At 42.7% G+C, this 23,477-nt stretch overlaps 1 protein-coding gene across 3 annotated transcripts in view; it reads left to right on the top strand.

Annotated features, from left to right (window-relative positions):
• The window catches only part of STARD13 (StAR related lipid transfer domain containing 13), a 415,654-nt gene that overhangs the window by 86,049 nt on the left and 306,128 nt on the right, over positions 1-23,477 (top strand). For 2 of the 3 annotated variants that reach the window (XM_075919190.2, XM_025190209.3), the window contains exon 3: positions 18,031-18,177. The exons of the other annotated variant lie outside the window; for it this stretch is intronic. In XM_075919190.2, coding sequence (XP_075775305.2) covers positions 18,031-18,177 — 147 coding nt within the window. The remainder of the gene's footprint in view (positions 1-18,030; positions 18,178-23,477) is intronic. 3 annotated transcript variants of the gene reach the window in all.

The raw sequence follows: 23,477 nt of genomic DNA on the forward strand, positions 1-23,477 counted from the left end.
TTTCATTCCTATTTGGAATGACATTACAAATTTTAAAATTCTCAAATGGGGATAGGAAGCACGTTTATAAAATTTGTGAATGACATCAAGTTGAGAAGGCACTGCAGGAACTTTGAAGGACAGGATTACAATTCTAATAGGTTGGGGTAAATTGGAGAATTGGTCTGAAATTAACAAGATGAAATTCAATAAAGACAAGTGCAAAGTACTTCACTTAAGGTATGTCTATACTGCAGTTTTTCCAGAAAAATAGCCATTTTTCTGGAAAAACTACACTTACGTCCATACTGCAATTGCATTCTTTCAACAGAAAGTCAAAAGAAGGCAAGAGTTTTTCCCACAGCAGTAAACCTCTTTCTACGAGGAAGAAGCCTTTTTCCGAAAAAGTTCTTTTGGAAAAGGCGTGTGTGGATGGGGAAGAGGGTTTTTTTTCGAAAGAAGAGGCCTCAAGGAAAAAGCACAGGTGCCCTAGTGGCCACTCCATCCATAGTAATCACAACTTAAATGCGAGATAGCATCCAACCAATGTGGATGCTAACTTTCGAAAAAGCAGATCGCTTTTTCAGTGCGCTTTTGCTGTGCAGATGCTCTCTTTTGAAAGAAGTTTTTCCGGAAGAACTCTGCTGAAAAGCACCAATATAGACATTGCTTTATTGCAGGGAGCCATGCTCCTGTCAATAAAGCTACAATCTCTGGTTAAGGGAGGGGTTTGTTATTGCTAGGGGAGCTCTCCCCCAGAAATAGTGACTGCACTGCCCATGTCACAGTGCTGCAGTAGCAGCGCTGTAACATGGCAGTATAAACATGCCCTAGATTAGATATTTGCAAAAGCTTTCCAGCTATAGGGGTATGTAAGTACTGAAACAGGTTACCTTGAATAGTTGTAGAATATCCCCCTCTCCCCAATTTTTAAAAGCTGTTTAGAAAATCACTTGTTAAGGAGTGTCTAGATATACTCTGTTCTGCCAGAGGATTGGATGAGATGACCTACCAAGTTTCCTTTCACCCCTACATTTCCATGATTCTATTTAGCCTTGATTCCTGGCAGGCTGCCCTGAAGCCAAAACCCTAAAAATGTATATGAACTAGTTTTGGTTTCATTCCTCCATAAGAGCTCTGAAAGAAATCAAAATAAATATCTTTTTTTTCTTGGCTAAAATGGTGTCCTTGAATCAAGAAACACTGTATCTCCTGTATCAAAACTATGTATATTTACTATACCATTCTCCATGCAAAGTTCTGAAAAAATGCTTTTTAATCTTTTTCGTATTTTAATATTATTTTGCCCTTTTGATTTCTGAATAATCAGCTGAAATTCCCTTTAATATTGTATATTATGAGTACAGTTTAGCAGTAGTGTAGTTTACAGTCTTTATTACTAATTTAGACAAAGAAAAGTGTACCTATTTTAATCACTCTGAAAAGTTTATAAACTAAAAAAAAATTTTTTTGCTAAAGCCAATAGTCACACTTATTGTTCCTGCCCACTTTTTGACAGAAATCTTATCATTACAATGGGGCGCTATTGATGGAACTAATAATCCCTCTCAATATAGAAGAAAATTAAAATGTGACATGTAATTTGTAAATTATAAATAACATTAACATTTAAGGATTTTGACTGAAGTCATTATTTTGGGGCCTCAATGCAGTTTTGCCAATGTGTAAGGTTACGTGTGACTTCATCGCTATAATCTATTTCCCTCTAGGGATGTAAGTGATTAGTTGACTACCTGATAGCATTAGAGAGAGGTAGTTGACTAATTCTAGTATTCTAGTACAAACTCCGCAGAAGTAGGGGAGGCAGAGGCATAGCAGGGAAATGGTGCAAGCAGGCACTGAAGCAGTCCCGGTTTGCAGCAGGTTCTGACTGCCGCACTTCTGCTTTTGAAATGTAGCAAGAGTCCCTCAGGCGGCTCTTACTGCATTTAAAAGGCCGAGGCACAGCCGGGATAGCAAGCACCCTACCTCCTCCTTAGTAACTAATCAAGTAATAGATGGAAATTCCATCAACTACTCGATTAGTTGATTAATCAAAATTTAACATCCCTAGCTCCCTCTAGCATTAATCTTGAAGAAACAATTCTCTGACTCCTTAAAAACATCTTTAAAGAATCAGCATTGAACAATCATCTTCAGTTTGCTTCCCTATTCTAGTACAAACTTCCTGGAGACCTTTGGATGGTTTATTCCACAATGTGTTTTTCTATTTGCTGTATTTCTGCCACAATAATTATCCCATATTCTCACGTGCCCTCACCCTTCTAATGGTTAGAAACCTTCTTCTAATTTATAGCCTAAATGCATTCATGGCCAGTTTAGATCCATTTATTCTTGTGCCAATGCCAACATTGTTCTTTAGCTTAAATAGCAACTCTTCTCCCTAGTATTTACTCCATTATATTTAAAGAGCACAATCATATCTTCTCTCAGCTTTCTCTTTGCTACTCTAAATAAGGCAAGGTCTTCCAAGCTCCTTGTGTAAGACAGGCTTGCCATTACCTTGCTCTTCTTTGCATCTGTTCCAGTTTAAATGAATTGTTTCTGAATATTATTCCCAATTATACACACTATTTCAAACAAGATCTTGTACCTTGTACAATAGGTATAATACTTCTTTCTCTCTACTGAAAATACCTCACCTGATGCATCCTAGGATCACATTTGCCTTTTTCACAACCATAAAACGCTGGTAGCTCAGTCATTCTGTGATCAACCCTCATATCCAGATCTCTTTTCTCCTGTCGCTCCTAGTTGATAAGCCCTCAGCCTGTGGCAGAAATTCTATTGAACTCTAAATGTAAGACCGAGCACTTTGTACTATTGAATTTCATCCCATTTCTGTCACTCCAGCCTTCAAGGTCATCCAGGTCTTCCACAGTATAATATTCTCATATTCTTCTATATTGACGATGCCTCCCAAGTTTATAGAATGAGCAAATTTCATTAGCATACTCCTACTATTAGTACTATTAATAAAAATGTTGAATAAAATAATTTTCAAGACTGATCCTTGAGGAACTTAGCTTGTACCCTCTTTCTAGTCCAATAGTTTATCTTTCTGCAGAATCTGTTGTTCCTTCTTTTTCACCCATCCAGCCCTGCCAAGCTGGGTGCTCTAATCACTCCAGCAACCCCTTGGGGAGGCCAGAAAGTCTGTGTGGGAAACAGGGAAAGCTACAAAAATCTGGGAAATTCTGTGTCACTGTGGAAAACAGAAGTAACCTACCTAGGAATTCATTCCTACTTAAATATAGGGACTCTGAGGCACTTAGTGTTGTGGACACTACAGAGCATATAGCAACATAGCTCTATGTTGTATGTGCAGCCCACACTAACAGGAGTTTCTGTGTGGATAGGAACACCACCTCCTCAAAGGATGTGAGCTACAGCAAAGGAAGAACACTTTTGTTGACATAGCTAGGGTTGCTAGATGGTTTCAACAAAAATACTGGGCACACTTCACATTACATAACAATCAACATTACATCTGATTCAGAAACTACCAGACATTTATATTTTCTCAATTTGTTTCCCCGAACAGAAAGCTCAAATACTGGACTGTCCAGTTCAAAACCGGACACCAGGCAACCCTAGATATATAGCCCCAGCGCAGACAATGATTTCTGCCTAGCTGGGTATGCGAGGCCTGAGGAGCTGCTGACAGTAACTCACACCCGGGTGTCCATCAGACAGGCCCTAAGAACAATAAGGAGGCTGGTGCTGCTGCTGTTCCAGCTCCCTTTGGAAGGGTAAAAGTGTCAGGCAGCTTCTAACTTCCATCTCCGCACGGCCCCGCCGGGGGGAGGGGGGAGGAGTCTTGCTGCTGCTTTACTGAAAGGAGCCCGCCCTGCCAACGTACCGGGGCGGCTCCTTCCCCTCCTTCCCCCCTTTCGCCTCATCGCGATCCCCTGCATCCGCCTCCTCCCCCTCGCAGGGCTGGGGTTGCCTCCCGGCACCCTGTCCCGTGCGCCGCCTCCACGGCTCTGAGGGCTCCTTCCTGCCGCGCCCGTTGCCCCAAGGCTGAGGGCTCCGCCCTGTCGGCGCGGTGCGGCGGTTCCTTCCCGGCACTCTAGGTCGCGCTCTAGCGTTGCAGCCGCTGTCTCACGAGACCGACCACCCGGTGGCGCTACGTCCCCGCGAGACAGCGGCCCTAAACCAGACCTAGCGCATGACGTCACCATCATGCGCGCGCACTCTGATGCGCCAGGAAGAGGAAGCCCAGAAGCCCGGGGAGATGCGCGCGCAGCTTGGGGCGCTGGCGGGGAAACGGGGGTTCCGCCCCTCGATCGGAAGGGTTGTTTTATGTTGAGTTCGCGGCGGGCGGGCTGGAGCCGGAGCCTTCTGGCTGCGCAGGCGCGCCCCAGTTATTGTTTGAACGCGCGCGGTGAGGGGGATGGGTCCGTTAGAGACACTGGCGGAGGGGCGGGGCTGAGCCTGGCTGGTTCCCGCCTTTACCCCGCTGGAGCTCAAGGCCTGTCGCGGTTGCAAGCTATCCTGCCCCCCCCCCCTCCCCGCCGCTGTAGGCACCGGCCGCCAGGGCGCGCCCTTCGCCAGCGTGGGGGGAGGGGCCCTGAGGGATCCAGGCCTGCCTTGTGGTAATGGAAGGGGAGCCGGAGCCGTCCTGCGCCTGCGCGGGAAGTGGGGGGTTTGCAGCTACCCGACCTGTGCTAATGCGGGGGGCTGAGCATTCGGTAGCTCGCTCTCCCCTACCTCACTGGGGGCGTCCAGGCTTTGGGCTGGGGGTGAGGGGCTTGGGGTGCAGGACTCCAGGCTGGGGAGTGAGGCCCAGGACATTGCAGTGCAAGAGGGGATGAGAGCTTTGCTGGAGCCTGGGATGAGGGATTCAGGGTGTGGGAGGGGGCAGGGGTTGGATTACATGGGGGTGGGGTGGGGACCGAGGGCTCCTGGCTGCGAGGCTCTGAGGTAGGGCCTTGGATGAATCCCTGGCTTTGGGGGTGTTTGGGTGGGTGGCTCCCAGTCAGTGGTGCAGCACGTCTCAAGCAGGCTCCCAGCCTATCCTGGCACTTTGCTCCATGCCAGAAGCAGCCAACAGGTCCAGCACCTAGACAGAGACAGGTTGGGACAGGAGACTGCACACTGTTCTCACCTGTGCAAACTGGCTTGTGTGAGTGCGGCACCCGAGCTCAGGCAGCAGCACAGAGCCCTGTGGCCTCCTTGCCTAGGAACCAGAACTTCTGGCTTTTGGGGGGCAGCACAGTGCCTGGACACGTGGGGACTAACCTGCTTTAACACTGAAGCAGCACCAACCAGACTTTTACAGCCCAGTCAGCGCTGCTGACCAGAGGCACCACGGTCTGTTTTCACCAGGTATTCTGGTCAGACACTGGATATCTGGTCACCCTACACTGGAGCTGTCCCAGCCTGTGATAATGTGTGGAGGGTTGGTGGGTGGGTGAGGGAGTTGTGCCTGGGCCTGCCTTGTTTTTTTCCAGCTATGTGTTCAGAGTCCTGTAACCAAACCAAACACAGAAGTGCTTGCCAGTGTATTTCACCCAAAGTTCTGTGCTCCTACCATTCTGTGGGGTGGGACTGCTCAGTTTTCTAAAGATATTTTACAACAAAACCTCCTGTGGCTGTTTCCTGTTGATGGTATCACACGGGCTGTGTCCAGACTCGGGTTTTTTCGAAAAAAGTAGCCTTTTTTCAAAAAAACTTCACCTGCGTCTAGACTGCAGCCGCGTTCTTTCGAAATTAAATCGAAAGAACGCGGCTTTTCTTTCGACGGCGGTAAACCTCATTTCACAAGGAAGAACGCCTTTTTTCGAAAGTGCTCTTTCGAAAAAAGGCGTTCTTGAATGCCAACAGGGCTTTTTAGAAAGAGAGCATCCAGACTCACTCACTGCTTTCTTTTGAAAAAGCGGCTTGCTTTTTCGAAAGTACTGCTTGCAGTCTAGACACTCTTTTTCGAAAGAGGCTTTTTCGAAAGATACTTTCGAAAAAGCCTCTTTCGAAAGAGGCTTGCAGTCTAGACATAGCCATGGTGAGAAGCAGGCACCTGGTATATTCCTACAGACACCATCTTCCCCCCCCTCCTCCATTGCTAAAACACTCCTCTCTGACCAGATCCCTCTTCTGCTAAGTGGGCACAGGGAACTGCAGCATTCACATTTGAATGTCAGGCTAATTTGCAGAACAAGCACTTGTGTCCGTTGCACACGGAGTGATGAGCTCACAGAAGAGACTGGCAGTGACATGTACTCAGTATTTAATCATTGGCATGACATCACCACCTCTAAACCTGAGTTCTGTGGCATGGAAATAATAATTCCCACATGTGACACTTAATGAAACTCTGTTAAGTTCTTTGGGGTCCTCAAAAGTTGCTCTAGATGTGCAGTGTGTCACAATGCCTGCCTTGGCACTCTTTATTTTTTTTAAAAAAATATGTTTAAAGTAGAATTAGAAAGAAAATGGTCAGTGTTTATTCTCAGTGGACATAATATAATAAATAAATAGTTCTAGGTGTAAGTCCTGTTTTGGTGTTTGTTGGGTTTCATTGGAATAAAATTAATTTTCAAGGGGCTGTTTATTTGCAAGACATGATGGGAAGAGAGCAAAAAACCCTATGTAATGAACTTTTAAATCTAATCTTTGGCCATAAACATCAAAATCCCTTAATCATAATCATATTCCTATGAATAATGTCACTACTTGAGCACTGGTTTGGAGGTCTAAGTAATTCAAAAAACAGAATTTCCTTAGGAACTTAAACACAAAGGCTGCATTTAGACTGGCATGATTTTGCAGAATTACTTTAAACGGAAAAGTTTTTCTGTTAAAAGTATTTTGCAAGGGTGTCTAGATTGGCACGGATGCTTTTGCGCAAAAAGTGCTTTTGCGCAAAAGCATCCGTGCCCAGTATAGATGCGCTTTTGCGCAAGAAAGCTCCGATGGCCATTTTAGCCATCGGGATTTCTTGCACAAAAAATTAAGGTGCCTGTCTACACTGGCCCTCTTGAGCAAGTATTCTTATGCAAGGGGTCTTATCCCTGAGTGGGAGTGTCAAAGTATTTGCGCAAGAAGCACTGAATTCTTACATTAGAACGTCAGTGCTCTTGCGCAAATTCAAGCAGCCAGTGTAGATAGCTGGCAAGTTTTTGTGCAAAAGCGGCCGTACCCATCCTAGACACACTCAAAGAGAAAGAGGCTGGCCAGCCAAAAAAAAAACCACCATCATACTCAAGTATGTTTAGGGAAGGTTCATATTGAAAGTAAGTTGCTTTTCTCTCCATGTAAAAGGCTTTTTCTGTTAGAGTATGTGTACACAGCAAAATTATTTAGAAATAACTAGCGTTATTTCAAAATAACTTAGTCCGTGTCTACACAGCAGGCAGTTATTTTGAAATAATGTCAAAATACTGTCAAGCTGGAGGACTTCTTACTCCCAACTCCTGTAACTCTCATTGTATGACGAGTAAGGGAAGTTGGAGGGAAAGTGCTCTATTGCAAAATAAGTGGTGTAGACACTCCCAATTTTGAAATAAGCTGCACAATTGACAGCTCCATTTGTGTAGCTTATTTCAAGTTAAGCCCTGCTGTGTAGACACACTGTTTCAGTTTAAAAAAAAATCAGATTAATCTTTAGAATTTTTAACTAATAGAAATACTTTCCCCCTCCCTCCTGTATTTGGGGTTTACATTGTCCCAAGCACACTTATGTTTGCTTTAAAAGATCTGGCAAAAATAGGTTCTCTCAGACCTCACAAACTGAGTCACAGAAAAGCCAAAGATTATTTTAACTTCTATGTAGGACTCTCTATTTAGCTGTACTTAGGGTCACTAGAAGATATGCATGTCAGAAAAATCAATAGAGGTTGCAGCATTTTGTAGAGTGCGTGTTGTTACCAGCAAAGGCGCACTAGTAAACCAATTTAGAATAATTTAGAATGGGGCTGACTAGATGGTGGATGCCTTTGTCCCAGAAGGTGGTCAGGCCTGGAACCCACTGTATCTGTCACCGGTGGATTTCTCAGATGGAAATAAACACAGACTCTGATATCAAATTTAAAAGATGTAAAAATGTATTGAGTACAATAGATAACCAATAAGCTTGAATAAACCCTAAACACAACACTAAGACCAACCCCTCACCCTCTGAAATGACAGGAGATAGTACAGTAAAAAGGATGACAGACTATAATCTATCTAGGAGATGTTAGATAATAGCTGGCTGCTGAGGCTCAGGACCTTCTACCCTTTGGCTGGAGATAGCCTCAGGGGAGGAACTCTGAGGAGTCCACCTGATGTTAGTCTGTCGATGGTGTGACAGCACAGCAGGGAGAGTGGTTCTTGGCTCCGAGATTAAGGGTCTTCACCACAATAATTGGAGCAGGCTGAAGGATGGCTCAATGGCGCAGATAGCTAGAGTCCACTGCACTGGGCTTTCGCCACAGTGGTGGGCTAAAGCACCCTGTAAGCAGCAGATGGTGATCTGTTCCAAGCAGGTCCCGGTCTTCGCCACAGTTCTTTGGAGAACAGCAGGCTGCGAGTGTGACAAACTACGAACGAACCAGGAGGAGAAGAAAAGAACGAACCAGAACTCTCCTGGAGTCCAAACTTATAAGCGCCTCTAGGCGGGAAAGTAGCTGGAGTGCTGGGTGCAGAGAATGGTGCTGCGTGCAGACAACCTGGTGTGGTGTCTATAGCCACGTGCCGTGTGGAGAGGATGGTTTTGGCAGCAAAAGGCCTCTCAGTTGGGTTCCATTTTGAAATCCCATCATGCACCACAACTCCATTTTGAATTGTCCCTACAACCACAGTCTCCATTTTGATTTTAGTGCAGTTCTTAATCATATTAAATTCCTGTTAACAGTGTCAAACATCAAATGTTAAAAAAAAAGTGGCAAGTAGGTGACACTAGGCTAAGTAGAATCTTCCTAATAGAAATTAATCATCTTGCTATGTACTCTCCTATTTGGCCTTACTCTTGCTATTAGACAGAAATAATGTGGTGGCTGCTGAACACTACTCTTAGTACAGGATTAAATTCTCCATCGCTGTTCATCTTGTGTTTACGCACTGCGCACCTGTGTTATGCAGGATCAAGCTCAAATGTTTACCACATGCTGACTGGGTAGCCTGATGTTCAGAATTGAATAATTTCCAAGTAAGGATGTTAAATATCAGTTAATTGACTTGCCGAGTAATCAATAGAATTTCCATTGACTACTTGACTAGTTGATAGGCACTTCCACCTTCCTTTGAAATGTACGAGAACCCCTGCTGACTCTGGGCTGCACACGGTGTGCCAGCTCTGAAATGCTGTGCGGAGCCAGGGTCAGTAGGGACTCCCCAGCTGATCCTGAGCTCCCCACCCCATTTCAGCAGAACCTGGGATCCATGCGGCATTACTCCCCAACTGACCCTGGGTTCCATGCGGCATTTCTGCAGAACCCGGGGTCAACTGGGGACTTCCCAGCTGATCCTGGGTTCCATGGAAATGATGCAGAGCTTGGGATCATCTGGGGAGTCCCCAGCTGACCCCGGGCTCCACAGTGCCACTTTGAAATGCTGCCTCAGCTGAGCCTGAGATGCCCCCTTAGAAGCAGCAAAGGGCGGGGGGAAGAGGGTACTTCAATCTGATAGAGGCAGCAAGAGAGGGGAGAAATCAACTAGTTGACTAGTTCTTAACATCCTATTTCCAAACTATGGGCTTCTCTTCAAAAGTCCAAAGTTACCAGTTATTGCTGAAATCTAATGAACAATATTGATTTGATGTTTATAAAACTTGTAATATAACAAAGCATTTTATAATCTGGGTAAATGCTGAAATTTTTACTTTAATATTTTCAAAGGGGCTTAGATAATTCACTTTACATTTAGAATCAAATATCTGTGCTGAGCCTTCTCTTTCTCACATCTATGCACTCCCATATACACCTTCTTGTACGCACATTTCTAATCTGATAATTTTAGACAGGTAGCAAAAAATACCAAGGAATATTTACAGATACAGAACTGAAAAGTTGTAGTTAAGACTGCACTTAAGACTATAAGGTTTTGTCTACACTACATGCTTTGCTGAAAGAGGCAATTCAAATGATGTGCGGATTAGCATTTTCTCACGCTTCATTTGCATACTCTCATTCCGTTTTTGCGCAAAAACGGAACGAAAGAGAGCATGCAAATGAAGCATGAGAAACTGCTAATCCATGCTTCATTTGCATTGCCTCTTTTGGTAAAGCATGTAGTGGAGCCGTAACCTAACAGAAAAGTTTACCTTAATTGGTTTGGCATGATATGTTTATAGTCGTTCATAATGTGGTTGTGTGTTATTCATATTCTTTTTAGAAATCTGTTACATTCAATATGGCAGATGTACATAAAACTGTTTTGAGCATAAGAATGGATTGCAGCCCCAATTACTTAGAAAATGATTATAAAAATCCTCTTTGCTGTTTGGTTCTGCTGTTATAGCAGGCAAAACTGCTTCTATTGTGTCATTGGGTGGTTTCTTTACACAAAACTCCCTTTGAGAATCTGGGGAAAGTATGAGTGGAACAAGAGACAAATGTAGTATTGAATCACTAGAATACTTTCAGTAAGTATTGGGATTTTCTCCAAAAATCAGAGAATTTGCTCTTAAATGTTTATTTACATATATGTATATGTAAAAATTCTAAATACGCACATATTGAATATGACAGTGTTTTTGATCAAGGGTTCAGTCATTTATTTTAATAGTGACTGACTATGTGGTTATAAATTACACTTACATTAAAACAATTAGGCTTATTGAAATGGTCTGAACTGAAAAACACAAGACCTCAACAAAATCTAGAGTTGTGTAACCTTCCCATAACCCCTATGCATGTATGGCTCAAATTGAAAGGCTTTCTAATTTCAGTATGTGATGAGATCTGGCTGCAAGGTTAACCCTGACCTCTGCATATTCTATAAGAATTTGTTCATTTCTGCCACATTCCTGCAGTTTAAGTTTAGATTTGCTGGCAGCCATCATGCCTATTGCAACAAGCTTCAGAAGCAAAATATTGAAACAAATGTGCCTTTTATCACGTTTTGCTGAATAAGATTACTGAAGAAAACTAAGAAGCCGCAAAACAGGGTGCAGAACCTTTTCTGTCCCAAAAGGCATAAACAACCATGCAGAATGTCTGGAATGTATTTACTTCTCATTCTGAGAAAAAGAACAAATTGTTTTGTAGATTATGGGAAAAACCCTTGTGCCTTCATTTTTACCAGTGCATTCTCACTGATTGCAATGGAGTTCCATTGGTAGACTTCTGCTCTCTGATTAAACACAGATCTTATTTTTACTCCCTAGTTATTACATATTTGATTTTATGCTTATCACATAAGAATATTTCCCCCCACATTTGATGATAAATCCAGTTCTTTGTGTAGCCTGAATATTTCAGTTAGGTGATGAGCCCCACAGAGCAAAGTAATCTACCCCTTAAGGCAAACGTGCCTGCTCTTGCTTTCTAGTGATGTAAACTTAATACTGTAAGGGTGCGTCTACACAGCACCCTAAACTTGAAATAAGATATGCAATTTGCACTATACAAACTGTGTATCTTATTTCAAATCTATTTCAAAATACATTATTTTGAAATTTGGCGAGTTTACACAGTGCCAGATTTGGAAATAACATTCTATTTCAAGACATCCCTTAACCCTTGTGGAACAAGGATTACTGGGATGCCAAAACAGCACGTCCATTATTTTGAAGACTATTTTGAAATAACGTGTGGCTTGTTAAGATGCGGAGTAGCTATTTTGGGATACCTCAGATATCCCAAAATAGCTGTGCGGCTGTGTCTACACTGGCACCCTTTTCCATAAATGGGATGCTAATGAGACACTTCGGAATTGCAAATGCTGCGGGGGATTTAAATATCCCCCACGGCATTTGCATGAACATGGCTGCCGCTTTTTTCTGGTTCGGGGTTTTGCCGGAGAAAAGCGCCAGTCTAGACGGGATCTTGCGGAAAATAAGCCCTTTTCCGGAAGATCCCTTTCAAGTAGGAATAAGGGATCTTCCGGAAAAGGGCTTATTTTCCGCAAGATCCCGTCTAGACTGGCGCTTTTCTCCGGCAAAACCCCGAGCCGGAAAAAAGCGGCAGCCATATTCATGCAAATGCCACGGGGGATATTTAAATCCCCCGCGGCATTTGCAATTCCGAAGTGTCTCATTAGCATCCCTTTTATGGAAAAGTGCCAGTGTAGACACAGCCTACGTGTGCCTACTTCATGGGGTGCAAAGTCTGAAGGAATTGCATCACAATGGATCCTAGTCTGGCCTCTGCTGTTCCTACACTGTGATTAAATACACACAGTAGTGAAGGGCAGCCCAATGGAGCTAGGCTCCACTCAACATAGGAAGTGTTCCTATATGATTCCCTCCAAACCTGTATGCCAATTCCATTTCCATGAGTCCCTCTGCATCCACATATATAGTTGCAGACCCAGCTGAATGAATGTGGTTCTAATAAATGGGAGAGATTTCAAGAGCTTATGCAGGGATGAGAGATGTGTACCCACCATCTCTGGAGCACACAATGGACAAAGGCAAGTTATTGATTCTGCCCTTTTCCAAAGGAGAGTGTGGTACAAAGACTTCTAAAGACTCTCCAAACCTAAGGCCTGAACAATAGCTATGGAATGGATTTACTGCTGCTCCAAAGCTTGAGAGTCAGATCTGCCACTTCTGTTGTATTCATGGAGATCTCAGGCACCCAAGTGAGTTACCCAGGCTAACTACTGGGGCGTGGATTTGGTTCTTTACGACTGCATTTAGTGCAATGTCTTCTTTTACAAAAAAAAAAAAAAGACTTTTACAGAGTCCGTAGAAACTCTGTTTATCATTAGCTTTTTTTCTTCAATTCAGCAATAATTTGAGGCAGTTTGAGACAATATATGGGCTATCAACAATATTTTCAAATGTAAGTTTTGTGCCAAATTTCCAATTAGTGGAAACCATTGTATTAACTAGGCCTATTTAGTTTAATCCTATATATAATAATGAAAACTCATTTCCCCCTGTTCCCCTTAACTTAATGGACATGATTTAGAGTTTTATTGAACTAGAAAAGAGCAAATCTTAATGGAGAAATCTAAGAGTGTTTTAGTTTTGGGGAACTCTTTACAGTTTCTTTTTCTTAGCTCTTTGACTACAATTTCTGATTCTTCTCTAACAAATTTTGTATGAAGACTGCAATGGCTTATTCTTAGTATTCCTTTAAAAGAAAAAGTAAAATTATTAGCAAAAATGGTTTTAGGTGCATTTTTGCATACTATATTAAGCAGCTATTGGTAACTGTTGAATCAATACAAAGTATTGATTCAAGACAAAGGCAAAGTTGATATTTTCCTGCCAGGACAATAAATTGTGTTTTCTGCAACATAAGTTAATATATTAGCTATTGTGACATCATTTAGAATATTTTAATCAGAAGTATATGTAAATCTTTCTTGCTGTCATGGACAGGATCCTCAAAAGGTAGAGCACTTTCTTCCTTGCTCTCCTTTTCACTAACTTTTCAAAAGAGAGAATAGAGTCCCAGGAAAAATACCCCCACACATTTTATTCTTAAAAGGTGATTTTTTTTTCTGAACTTCAAATTTAGTCTTTGCATGTTTGTCACCTGAATGGTAACTATAATCTTCATAGACCTTCTTGAGGTCAGACAAAATTTACTCATTTCTGTATGTAAAGTGATTCATTAGCATTGTCTCATATCTGATTACCCCTGACATCCAAGGAAGAAAATTCGTATATTTTTTTTTGTCAAGTTCTCTCTGAACAATGTCGATGTCTAGAAATTTCAGATTGGATTTTTCATTCAGTTTCGGCAGACTACTAAATGTATTTGTGGCATTTTGAAGAAGATAGTCACCTATTCCTTAGTTTTGTAAAGACAAAGTTATGAAGGTGCAAAAATTCAGTAAAATACAAGACCTTTACTTTGATTTAGATATTGACATTGTAGAAATGGTATAATATATTGATTGTATAAGACCATCTCACTCAAACAGATCATAGCCTGACAAACTTCTTATTTGTAGTTTCTCTTTCTGTGCAACGTATATTGTGCTTGTTCCTTTAAAAAAAAAAGGAATTTTTGTAAAACACAATAAGGAGTAATGTAGGAATACTGACTAATGTAATTTTGAATAGATACAAATCTTCACTACAGCCTTGGTACTTTTGACATCAGTCTTGGAAAAAAATCACTATGAATTATAAAAATACTTAACTATGCTTGAAAAATTAGGGATATTATGTCCACTTTTCTGCTTAGTACAGTTTTCTGTACTAAATGCATACAAATGAGGAAGCATCGTTTTGTGGTTAAGACACAGGATTAAGACTGACGATCTAGTGCATTATTCTCCTTTCCCCTATTCTGGGGCAAATCAAGAGTAATTCCATTAGGGACAAGATAGGTGTAATATTGGTGCAAGATGAGAATTATTCTGAATTCTATCTCTGCCTCTCTTGTCTGATTGTGAGCAAATTACTGTTCTTTGTGTCCCCATAAAGGGTACTTTGGGCTCTGTGGAAGGACAGTGCTATTATGCCATAAAGTATGGGCATGGTCTATTAACATTAACTTGTGAAATGTTGTTTATATGAAGAAATACATAGTCAAAGTAAGTTGGGTGAAAGAAGAATAAACCAAAGCAGTTCAAGATAGGGAATAGCTTGCACTATTCAGAAGGGACTGGCCTGGATGACAAGGCAATTCTTCAGCTGTAATTGCTATGATTCTTACAGCCTCATATTTAAAAATATTTCACATAACCAACAATCTGAACACAAAAGAACAGGAGCTGATTCCTCATGTCTAAGATACTTCACTTTTGCATTGCCTCATGTTCCTTATGCATTGGACCTCCAGAGCTCAATTTCCCCCTCCCTTCATTTTGGAGTAGTCTCAGAGCTAGTCTGTCTAATCTGAGCTCAATGTCACATTCCCATAAAAAGGCCATTCTGGTAGTTGGCATTCACTGAAATTGCAATAGTTCTATAGTCATACTCCCTTCACTGGTGTGAGTCAGAATGCTAGTGTTTGATGGTGTGAGTTACAGCATGTAGGCATCTGAGAAGAAGAGTACCTTTAGGAATTATTCAAATGAGGAGCGGGAGTAGTCACAGTGCTGTGGGATTGAAAGTCATTGCTTGTCTAGGAAGATGGCTGAAGAGGAATAAACAGCAGGATTTGAATGGGGATGGGGTCATCCAATAGAAGTCCAAATATAAACATTTTTGCAGTATGCTTTGATGGATTAAAGACTCTCATATGGAAAGAAGATAAATAAATTCAGGGAGAAGGTTGCAGTAATGAAGGCAGAAAGTGAACAGTAAGTAGAGACGCGTTTTGACCACACTAGAGATGTAAGCGATTAGTCAAGCCTAAACTTATTGGGTAATCGACTACTGACTAGTCACTCCCCCCGCCCTATATTAGAGGCAGCAAGGTGAGGGAGCAGGAGCCAGCTTAAAAGCTGGTTCCCTCTAGCACCATCTCCAAGTGGGAGGGGAGGGGGGGCGGCAACTGAGGCAGAAATGCAGAGGGCAACTGGGCGCAAGTTGGGAATCAGCTGTCCCGGCTCACGTCCGGTCATCCATTGCACCGCTGCCTTTTAAATGTAGTAAGAGCCTGCTGGAGTAATTACCCCTATGATAACTGTGCTCCTGGAAGGGGCTGGCATATCCCTGCAGCCCCTGAGAAAGTCAGAGCAGGGGGTCTGCACATGCTGTCCTTGCCTGCGGACACCACTCCTATAGCTCCCATTGATCAGTAACGGAGAACCGTGGCCAGTAGACACTGTGGGGTTGGTGCCTGTATAAGAGGGGAAGCACATGTACACTGCTGTACATGCCAGCTGCTTTCAGGACTCCTGCCGGCTCCTACTACATTTAAAAGGCAGTGGCATACCAGGGTTAGCTCCCAGGGCGGTGTGATGTCCCCACTTGTGCCAGCCCCTGGAGCTAACCCTGCAGAGCAGCTGTAGGGGTAGCGAGGGCCCCTCCCCTTATCAACTAAGTCCATCGACTGCTCAATTAGCTAATTATCCACATTTTAACATTCTTAGACCAGACAGAATTTCAAATTCATGTGAAGGAAAAAGCAAGTTTTGATGATAACCTGGATGTATAGGAGCAAAAGTAAAGAATTCAAGATGACCCCCAAAGTTATGAGCCTAACTGACAAAGAGAATGGGGGTGTTATCCACTATGATAAAAAATGGTGGAAGTAGAAAGGGTTTTAGAAGTAATAAGTAACGAGGTTCTATTGGAGCAAAATACAGGACTATGTAGCACTTTAAGGACTAACAAGATGGTTTATTAGATGATGAGCTTTCGTGGGCCAGACCCACTTCCTCAGATCAAATAGTGGAAGAAAATAGTCACAACCATATATACCAAATGATACAATTTCAAAAAAAATGAACACATATGAAAAGGACAAATCAAATTTCAGAACCGAAGGGGGATGCGGGGGGGGGGGGGGGGAAGGTAGATGTCTGTGAGTTAATGATATTAGAGGTGATAATTGGGGAAGCTATCTTTGTAATGGGTAAGATAACTAGATTGTTTGTTGAGACTGAGGCGTAAAGTGTCGAATTTTAGCATGAATGACAGTTCAGAGGATTCCCTTTCAAGTGCAGATTTGAAAGGTCTTTGAAGCAGGATGCAGGTGAGTAAGTCATTGAGACAATGTCCTTTCTGGTTGAAATGGCAAGAAACTGTTTTTTCTTTGTGATCCTGTCTAATATCTGTTTTATGGGCATTGATCCTTTGGCGAAGTGTCTGAGACGTTTGTCCAATGTACATAGCAGATGACACTTTCGGCACATGGTAGAATAAATTATATTTCTGGATGCGCAGGAATATGTGTTTGTGATCTTATAACTCACTTGGTTAGGTCCAATAATGGTATCAGCAGAGTGAATATATGGACAAAGCTGGCAACGGGGTTTGTTGCAAGGGAAGGTACTAGGGTTGGTATTAGTGTGGTATGTCCTGTGATTGTTGGTAAGAATCATCTTGAGGTTAGGTGGTTGTCTATAGGAGACTATGGGTCTGTCTCCCAGAGCTTCTTGGAGTTTGGTATCCTGTTCTAGTATAGACTGTAGTTTATTGATAATTTGTTGGACAGGTTTAAGTTGGGGGTTGTAGGTGATGACAAGTGGTGTTTTATTGTTGGTTTTCTTGGGTCTGTCTTGAAGTAGAAGGTTTCTAGGTATTCGTCTGGCTCTTTCAATTTGCTTTTTTATTTCTCCGGGTGGGTAGTTGAGGTTTATAAATGCTTGGCAGAGATCCTGAAGTTTCTGGTCTCTGTCAGTGGGATTAGAGCAGATGCGGTTGTATCGAAGGGCTTGGCTATAGATGATGGATCGTATGGTGTGTTCTGGATGGGAGCTGGAAGCAAGTAGGTAACTGTATGAGTCAGTGGGTTTTCTTTAGAGAGTGGTGTCTAATTTTCCATTGCTGATTTGTACTGTGGTGTCCAGGAAATGGATCTCTCGTATAGAATGGTCCAGGCTGAGGTTGATGGTGGGGTGTAGGTTGTTGAAATCTCTGTGGAATGTCTCCAGTGTTTCTTGGCCATGCGTCCAGATCATAAAGATGTCATCAATGTAGCGTAAGTAGAGAAGTGGTAAGAGGGGACAGGAGTTGAGGAAACGTTGTTCTAGGTCAGCCATAAAGATGGTAGCATACATCTATGGTTCTATTGGTGTATTCTTAGCTTGAACTGGCTGTCAAACACCCCAGACGCTATATCTCAGAGACATTGAGATGTGTACAACTGAATGGTTTGTGATTGCTCTTTATATCTGACCATTCAACTTGTCCAATAAGACAGAAATGATAGCTGAAGCCTTCTATGTAGATGAAGCCACTCCAGGATAGGCAGACAGTTGATCAGATTTGGTTGTTCTTTGTTTGTTTTGGAGTGTAGGCAAAAAACAAATCTACAGCTCATAAAGAGCTTTAATGCTCCCAGACTTCATCTGTGTTTGGTTTTCTTTTAGACCCAACTAGAAAAAGGATCTGAGTGGTCAGACTCTATTTCATGTCTCATGAAGAAACTGGAACAATTGAATTTAGATATTGAAGAGGCGCTCAGTGCTGGCTCTTCTCCTTCCAGCACTCCTTCTACCAAAAGGCAGAAACAGCTGGTAAGAATGCACACCCCATTTACAGAATGTGACAGATTTTTAAAGCCTTGTGTCACGGGGTTGACTCACCGCTGTGGTGCCTCCTGCTGGTAGTACTAGAAATTAGCTGTTGTCAGCAGGACACCTCCCTCTGGCTGGTGCCTCATCCGTCACTCCACTGTCCACATAGGGACGCTGGACCCACATCACCCCCAGACCATGGTGTCATCTTCAGGACACTGCCCTCCAGCAGCGCCCACTCCAATGATAGTCCATCCTCCTTCCAGGGGGTTGTATCAGCAGTCCGTAATCTCTACTGCTACTGTGGCCTTCAAGCCCAGCCCCTCTGTCACAAGGGCAAGCCATAGTTTGTATATGCCACTTCTTGGTGTCAAGGTGTGATGCAAGAGGAAGGGGAGGGGGGACCCAGGCCTGCCCACTACTCTGGGTCCCAATCCAGGGACCATCTGGAGCAGCCTTGTTCCTCCCTCCTCTTCACCCCTTCACTGCCTCTAGTTCCCTGGGCCACTTTCTCTGTAACCCTTTGCACCCTCCTGGTCCTAGCAGCAAGGCCAGCAGCCTGGCAGATATCAGGCAGAAGCCTCCCTCTCTAGCCCCACCTGAGGCAGCCCAGCACTACTCTCTTAAAGGTGCTTCTCCATGAACCAGGTCCTGCACACTCCCTAGTCAGGGCCTAACTAACTCTTTCTCTGCTGGGCAGCTCTTTTTATACAGGACTGCCTCAGCAATCCACACCCTGATTGGCTATTAAAAAGCCTCTCCGTCATTGGCCAGTACTCTGCACTGGCTCCCTTCTGTCTGTTTTAACTTTCCAGCCAATGTGGGGCAGTCACCTCACCACATCTTGTAATTAGATTTTGGTCAAGGAAGGATATTCTGATCCAAACCAGATTTAGGCTATGTTTTGGATGTCAGGTTCAAGGCTAATCCAAGCTACAGCTCAAGTTCAGTAACACTGAAAACTCATGAGCTGTTTTCAGGCTATTGCTGTTCTCTCCTTTCTTCCACCTCTGCACTGTTGCCTCTGATACAGAGACAGCAGTATGGGGGAGGAGAGGTGTAACCATACACATTAACCAATGAGCCCTGGCTCATCAGTTAACTGTGTACCTGGCTACACTTTCACATCCCTTGTTAGGAGAAAAGGGTGTTTATGTTGACCAAGTGATTAAAGCAGCCAAATTACACTAAACACCTTCCCTTCTCATTTTGTAAACTGGATAACTGTTTCCTATTTCTTCTTTATGAGAGCTTACACTTCCCATTGTCTCATTCAGGTCCCCAGTTATAAGGTATCTTGTTGACTTGGTATTTCAATGAATGTCTCTTGAAACCATTCATAGAACTAATCAGTTGGGTCATCATACTGTAATAGGAGTGTAAACCTGCACAGCCGACATACTGACTGGCTTTGCTCAAAGGCAAATTTTAATGATTGTATTGCTGACTGAGTTACATCCAAGCATACACTTTGATGTCCCCTTGGATAAGAAAAATGCAACCCTTCTTTCTCAGCTCACTAGTATACTGTAAATCGATCCATCATCATCAAATGACCCCTTCCCTATCACCACAGATGCGAGATACACTTACATGTTTTGCTCAAAAAATTTCTTTACTAACATCATTTCAGCTACTTGTTTCCCTCACAGAATTTATGCAATCTAAAGACAAGTGAAATATAGGAAGTATCCACAATAAATCTGCCACCTCATTTCTATTACAGAAGCAAAAGATTACACAAGTAGCAGAAATCACTGAATTAGCTTAAAACCTAAATGTGGGTGACAAGAATAAAATATGTAATGGATACAGAGCAAATTATTGACTATATTAACTTTACAGATCTCTTTGAGGAAACAGGGACTAGGTGGGATGAATGGTGAAAGATAAATTAAATATGCAATTTAAAAGAACAGCATATTTAATTAAAACATAGGGTATGTTAACACTTTGATCTCTGGGTGTGATTTCCATCTTGAGGAGAAATATTTGTGTTAGTTTTCAGTTAGCTACTGAACAAAAAACAGAATGTAGCTGAGGAAGTGTGAGTTGTGAGATGTACTAGCTGCCCAGAATATCTGCCCATCCAAGACACTGTATGTGCGCTCAGGGCAGCTAGCCCATCCCATCACTCGCACACCTGTGGAGATGCCCTATTTTTCATTTGCTAACTAGAAGAGAGCTAGCACAAGTATGTCACCTTATACTGAGAATCATACCACCAGCTCACTGCATAGATATTAAGGGTGCGTCTAGACTGGCAAGATTTTGTGCAAAAGCACCTGCTTTTGCGCAAAAACTTGCCAGCTGTCTACACTGGCTGCTTGAATTTGCGCAAGAGCACTGACTTTGTAATGTACAAAATCAGTGCTTCTTGTGCAAATACTTTCACGCTCCCGTTCGGGAAAAAGCCCTCTTGCGCAAGAATACTTGCTCAAGAGAGCCAGTGTAGACAGGAAAGAATTGTTTTGTGCAAAAAAGCCCCGATGGCTAAAATGGCTATCGGGGCTTTCTTGCGCAAAATCGCATCTAGACTGGCCATGGATGCTTTTGCGCAAAAGCACTTTTTGCACAAAAACATCCTTGCCAATCTAGACGCTCTTTTGCGGAAATACTTTTAACGGAAAAACATTTCCATTAAAAGTATTTCTGCAAAATCATGCCAGTCTAGACGTAGCCTAACACCTATGGTACACTGCTTTGATTCTGCTGCATTCTCTTATGTTTGTACATCCAAAACCCTCTTTTTACTATTTACGCAAGAAAATGTGTGCAGTGAACCATCAAGTCATCTAGTCCAAACTCCTGGATATCACAATGTCATCCAGCACCTGCACACTAAATCCAACCAAAATTAGACCAAAATATTACAGCTCATAGGAGGACTAAACTATCATAGGCCACAGGCAAAGAATAGGATACAGACAGAATGCAGTCAAACCCTTCTTTCAGGCATCTCAGCCAGCACCAGTGCTCAGACCCCAGAAACCAATTCTGCCTTACCTTACTCTCCTGCTACTTCTTCAGCTCCCTCTAGTGACCTGCTGCTATGCAGAATCTACAACTATACAGCATGTCTTCCTACGACTGAACATATGGCACACACTAAGGCTACGTCTACATTGGCAAGATTTTGCGCAAATACTTTTAATGCAAGAGTTTTTGCGTTATAGTATTTGCGCAAGAGATCATCTACACTGGCATGTGCTTTTGCACAAAAGCATCTGTGCCCATGTCGACGCTCTCTGGCACAAGAAAGCTCCGATGGCCATATTAGCCATCGAGCTTTCTTGCGCAAGAAATTCATGTTGCCTGTCTACACTGGCCTCTTGCGCAAGAACAGTTGCGCAAGATGGCTTATTCCTGAGCGGGAGCATCGTAGTTCTTGCGCAAGAAGCACTGATTTCACACATTTGAACGTCAGTGTTCTTGTGCAAGAACTCCCCGCCAGTGTAGACAGGCAGCATGTTTTTGCGCAAAATCATGCCAATGTAGACACAGCCTAAGAAAAAAGTAACAGCACCACATAGTGACACCTGCCATAACAATATTCGTACAGATATTGACAAAATACTACACAAGTCAAATAAAAACCAAAGACTACTTCTACCATTAATAAAGATAGATATTATCTCCCTTGCTGCTAGATCTATTCAAAAACTATTACAAGTGCAGGAATGTTTGAATCACAACCTCAGATTCAAACCCATTAATTAGGGAAATGACTTTGTCCATTTTGATACATCTACATCTGAGCCTACCTCTGCAGAGGAGATTGGGTTTATTCATACTGCCCACGAAGGCAGAAACCCCATATGAATAGGAATCACATTAGATTTCTGCCACATTAGATTTCTTTTAAGTCAGCTCCCCACGTGTAGCAGCTCCCATGGAGCTGCCTGCCTCTATATCAAAGGAAGCAGCCCCAGGGGAAAGGAACAGCAGGACTGGGAGGGGGCACAAGTGAAAATCGTTGGATTCTAAGTAATTCATATTAGCCCATTTTGTATTATTTAAGGCAGCCATTTTTCAATTTATTAAGCCGGACACATAACCAGAAACAGTGGAATAGAAGAAACTACATATGTGGAGTGTGGCTAAATTAGCATTGTTATTGGAACATAAATTGTTACATTTCTTGACTTTTGTTATTTTAAACTGTTAGGGTGCGTCTAGACTGGCAAGATTTTGCGCAAAAGTGGCCGCTTTTGCCAAAAACTTGCTAGCTGTCTACACTGGCCGCTTGAATTTGCGCAAGAGCACTGACATTCTAATTTGCGCTCCTGTTCAGGGATAAGCCCTCTTGTGCAAGAATACTTGCGCAAGAGGGCCAGTGTAGACAGGCACCTTAATTTTTTGCACAAGAAAGCCCGATGGCTAAAATGGCCATGGGAGCTTTCTTGCACAAAAGCACGTCTATACTTGGCACGGATGCTTTTGCGCAAAAGCACTTTTTGTGCAAAAGCATCCGTGCCATTCTAGACGCTCTTTTGCGAAATACTTTTAACTTAAAAACTTTTCCATTAAAAGTATTTCCGCAAAATCATGCCAGTCTAGACACACCTTAATGTTCCAGACAGGCTTTTTTTTTTTTTTAACTTTTATGTTTTCAAAAGAAGACAACTAGAATGTTTTTTGGGGTTTTTTTTTTTAATGGCGAGGGGGTGGGCAGTTCTGGCAGAGTTCAAGGAACAACAAAAGAGCCTGCACTCTGATCTCCCAGATATTTCTTGAGAAATCTGATGGAGGTAATTAGAGAATCAGATTGGAGGGGTGGATGAGATAAGGAACCACTTAGCCCATCAGCCCAGAGCTGATAAAGAGGGAGGAAGGAAGTGCCATGGAGAGGGAACAAGGGCTAATTGAGGTCAGTAACATGGAGGCCTCAAGGGAGGGGGACCTCTGTTTCCCTCAGGTCCAGGGGAAGTGGCCAGAAAGTGCCTTGGTGACTACTGTGGAAAAGGTGAAGGGAACTTAAAGGGCATGGAGAATCCACAACTACTGGAGTCTGTGCAGTTTCTGCAGAGAGAAGGCAGGAGAGGAGTTATGCAGCTGGGAATTACAAAATGCTTTTGTACTTCAGAATTGTCAATACTGTCAAGTCTGGCCTGTTGTGGTTTGGTGTAGGTCTCCTAGCCCTCAAAGGATCCTGAAAAGAGATAAAGAGCAATCTCAGTCTTTTATCTGAAGTGACATGAATTCTGATTCTTTAAGAAAAACAGATTTTCTCCTTTTGGTAGGATGCTTGAGTTACATGAAGTGGGTGTGGGTAAACCCCCTCAAATTTAAATAACTTG

This window comes from Pelodiscus sinensis, chromosome 1 (genome assembly GCF_052426305.1).
Source record: "Pelodiscus sinensis isolate ZL-2025 chromosome 1, ASM5242630v1, whole genome shotgun sequence".
Classification (NCBI taxonomy): Eukaryota; Metazoa; Chordata; order Testudines; family Trionychidae; genus Pelodiscus; species Pelodiscus sinensis.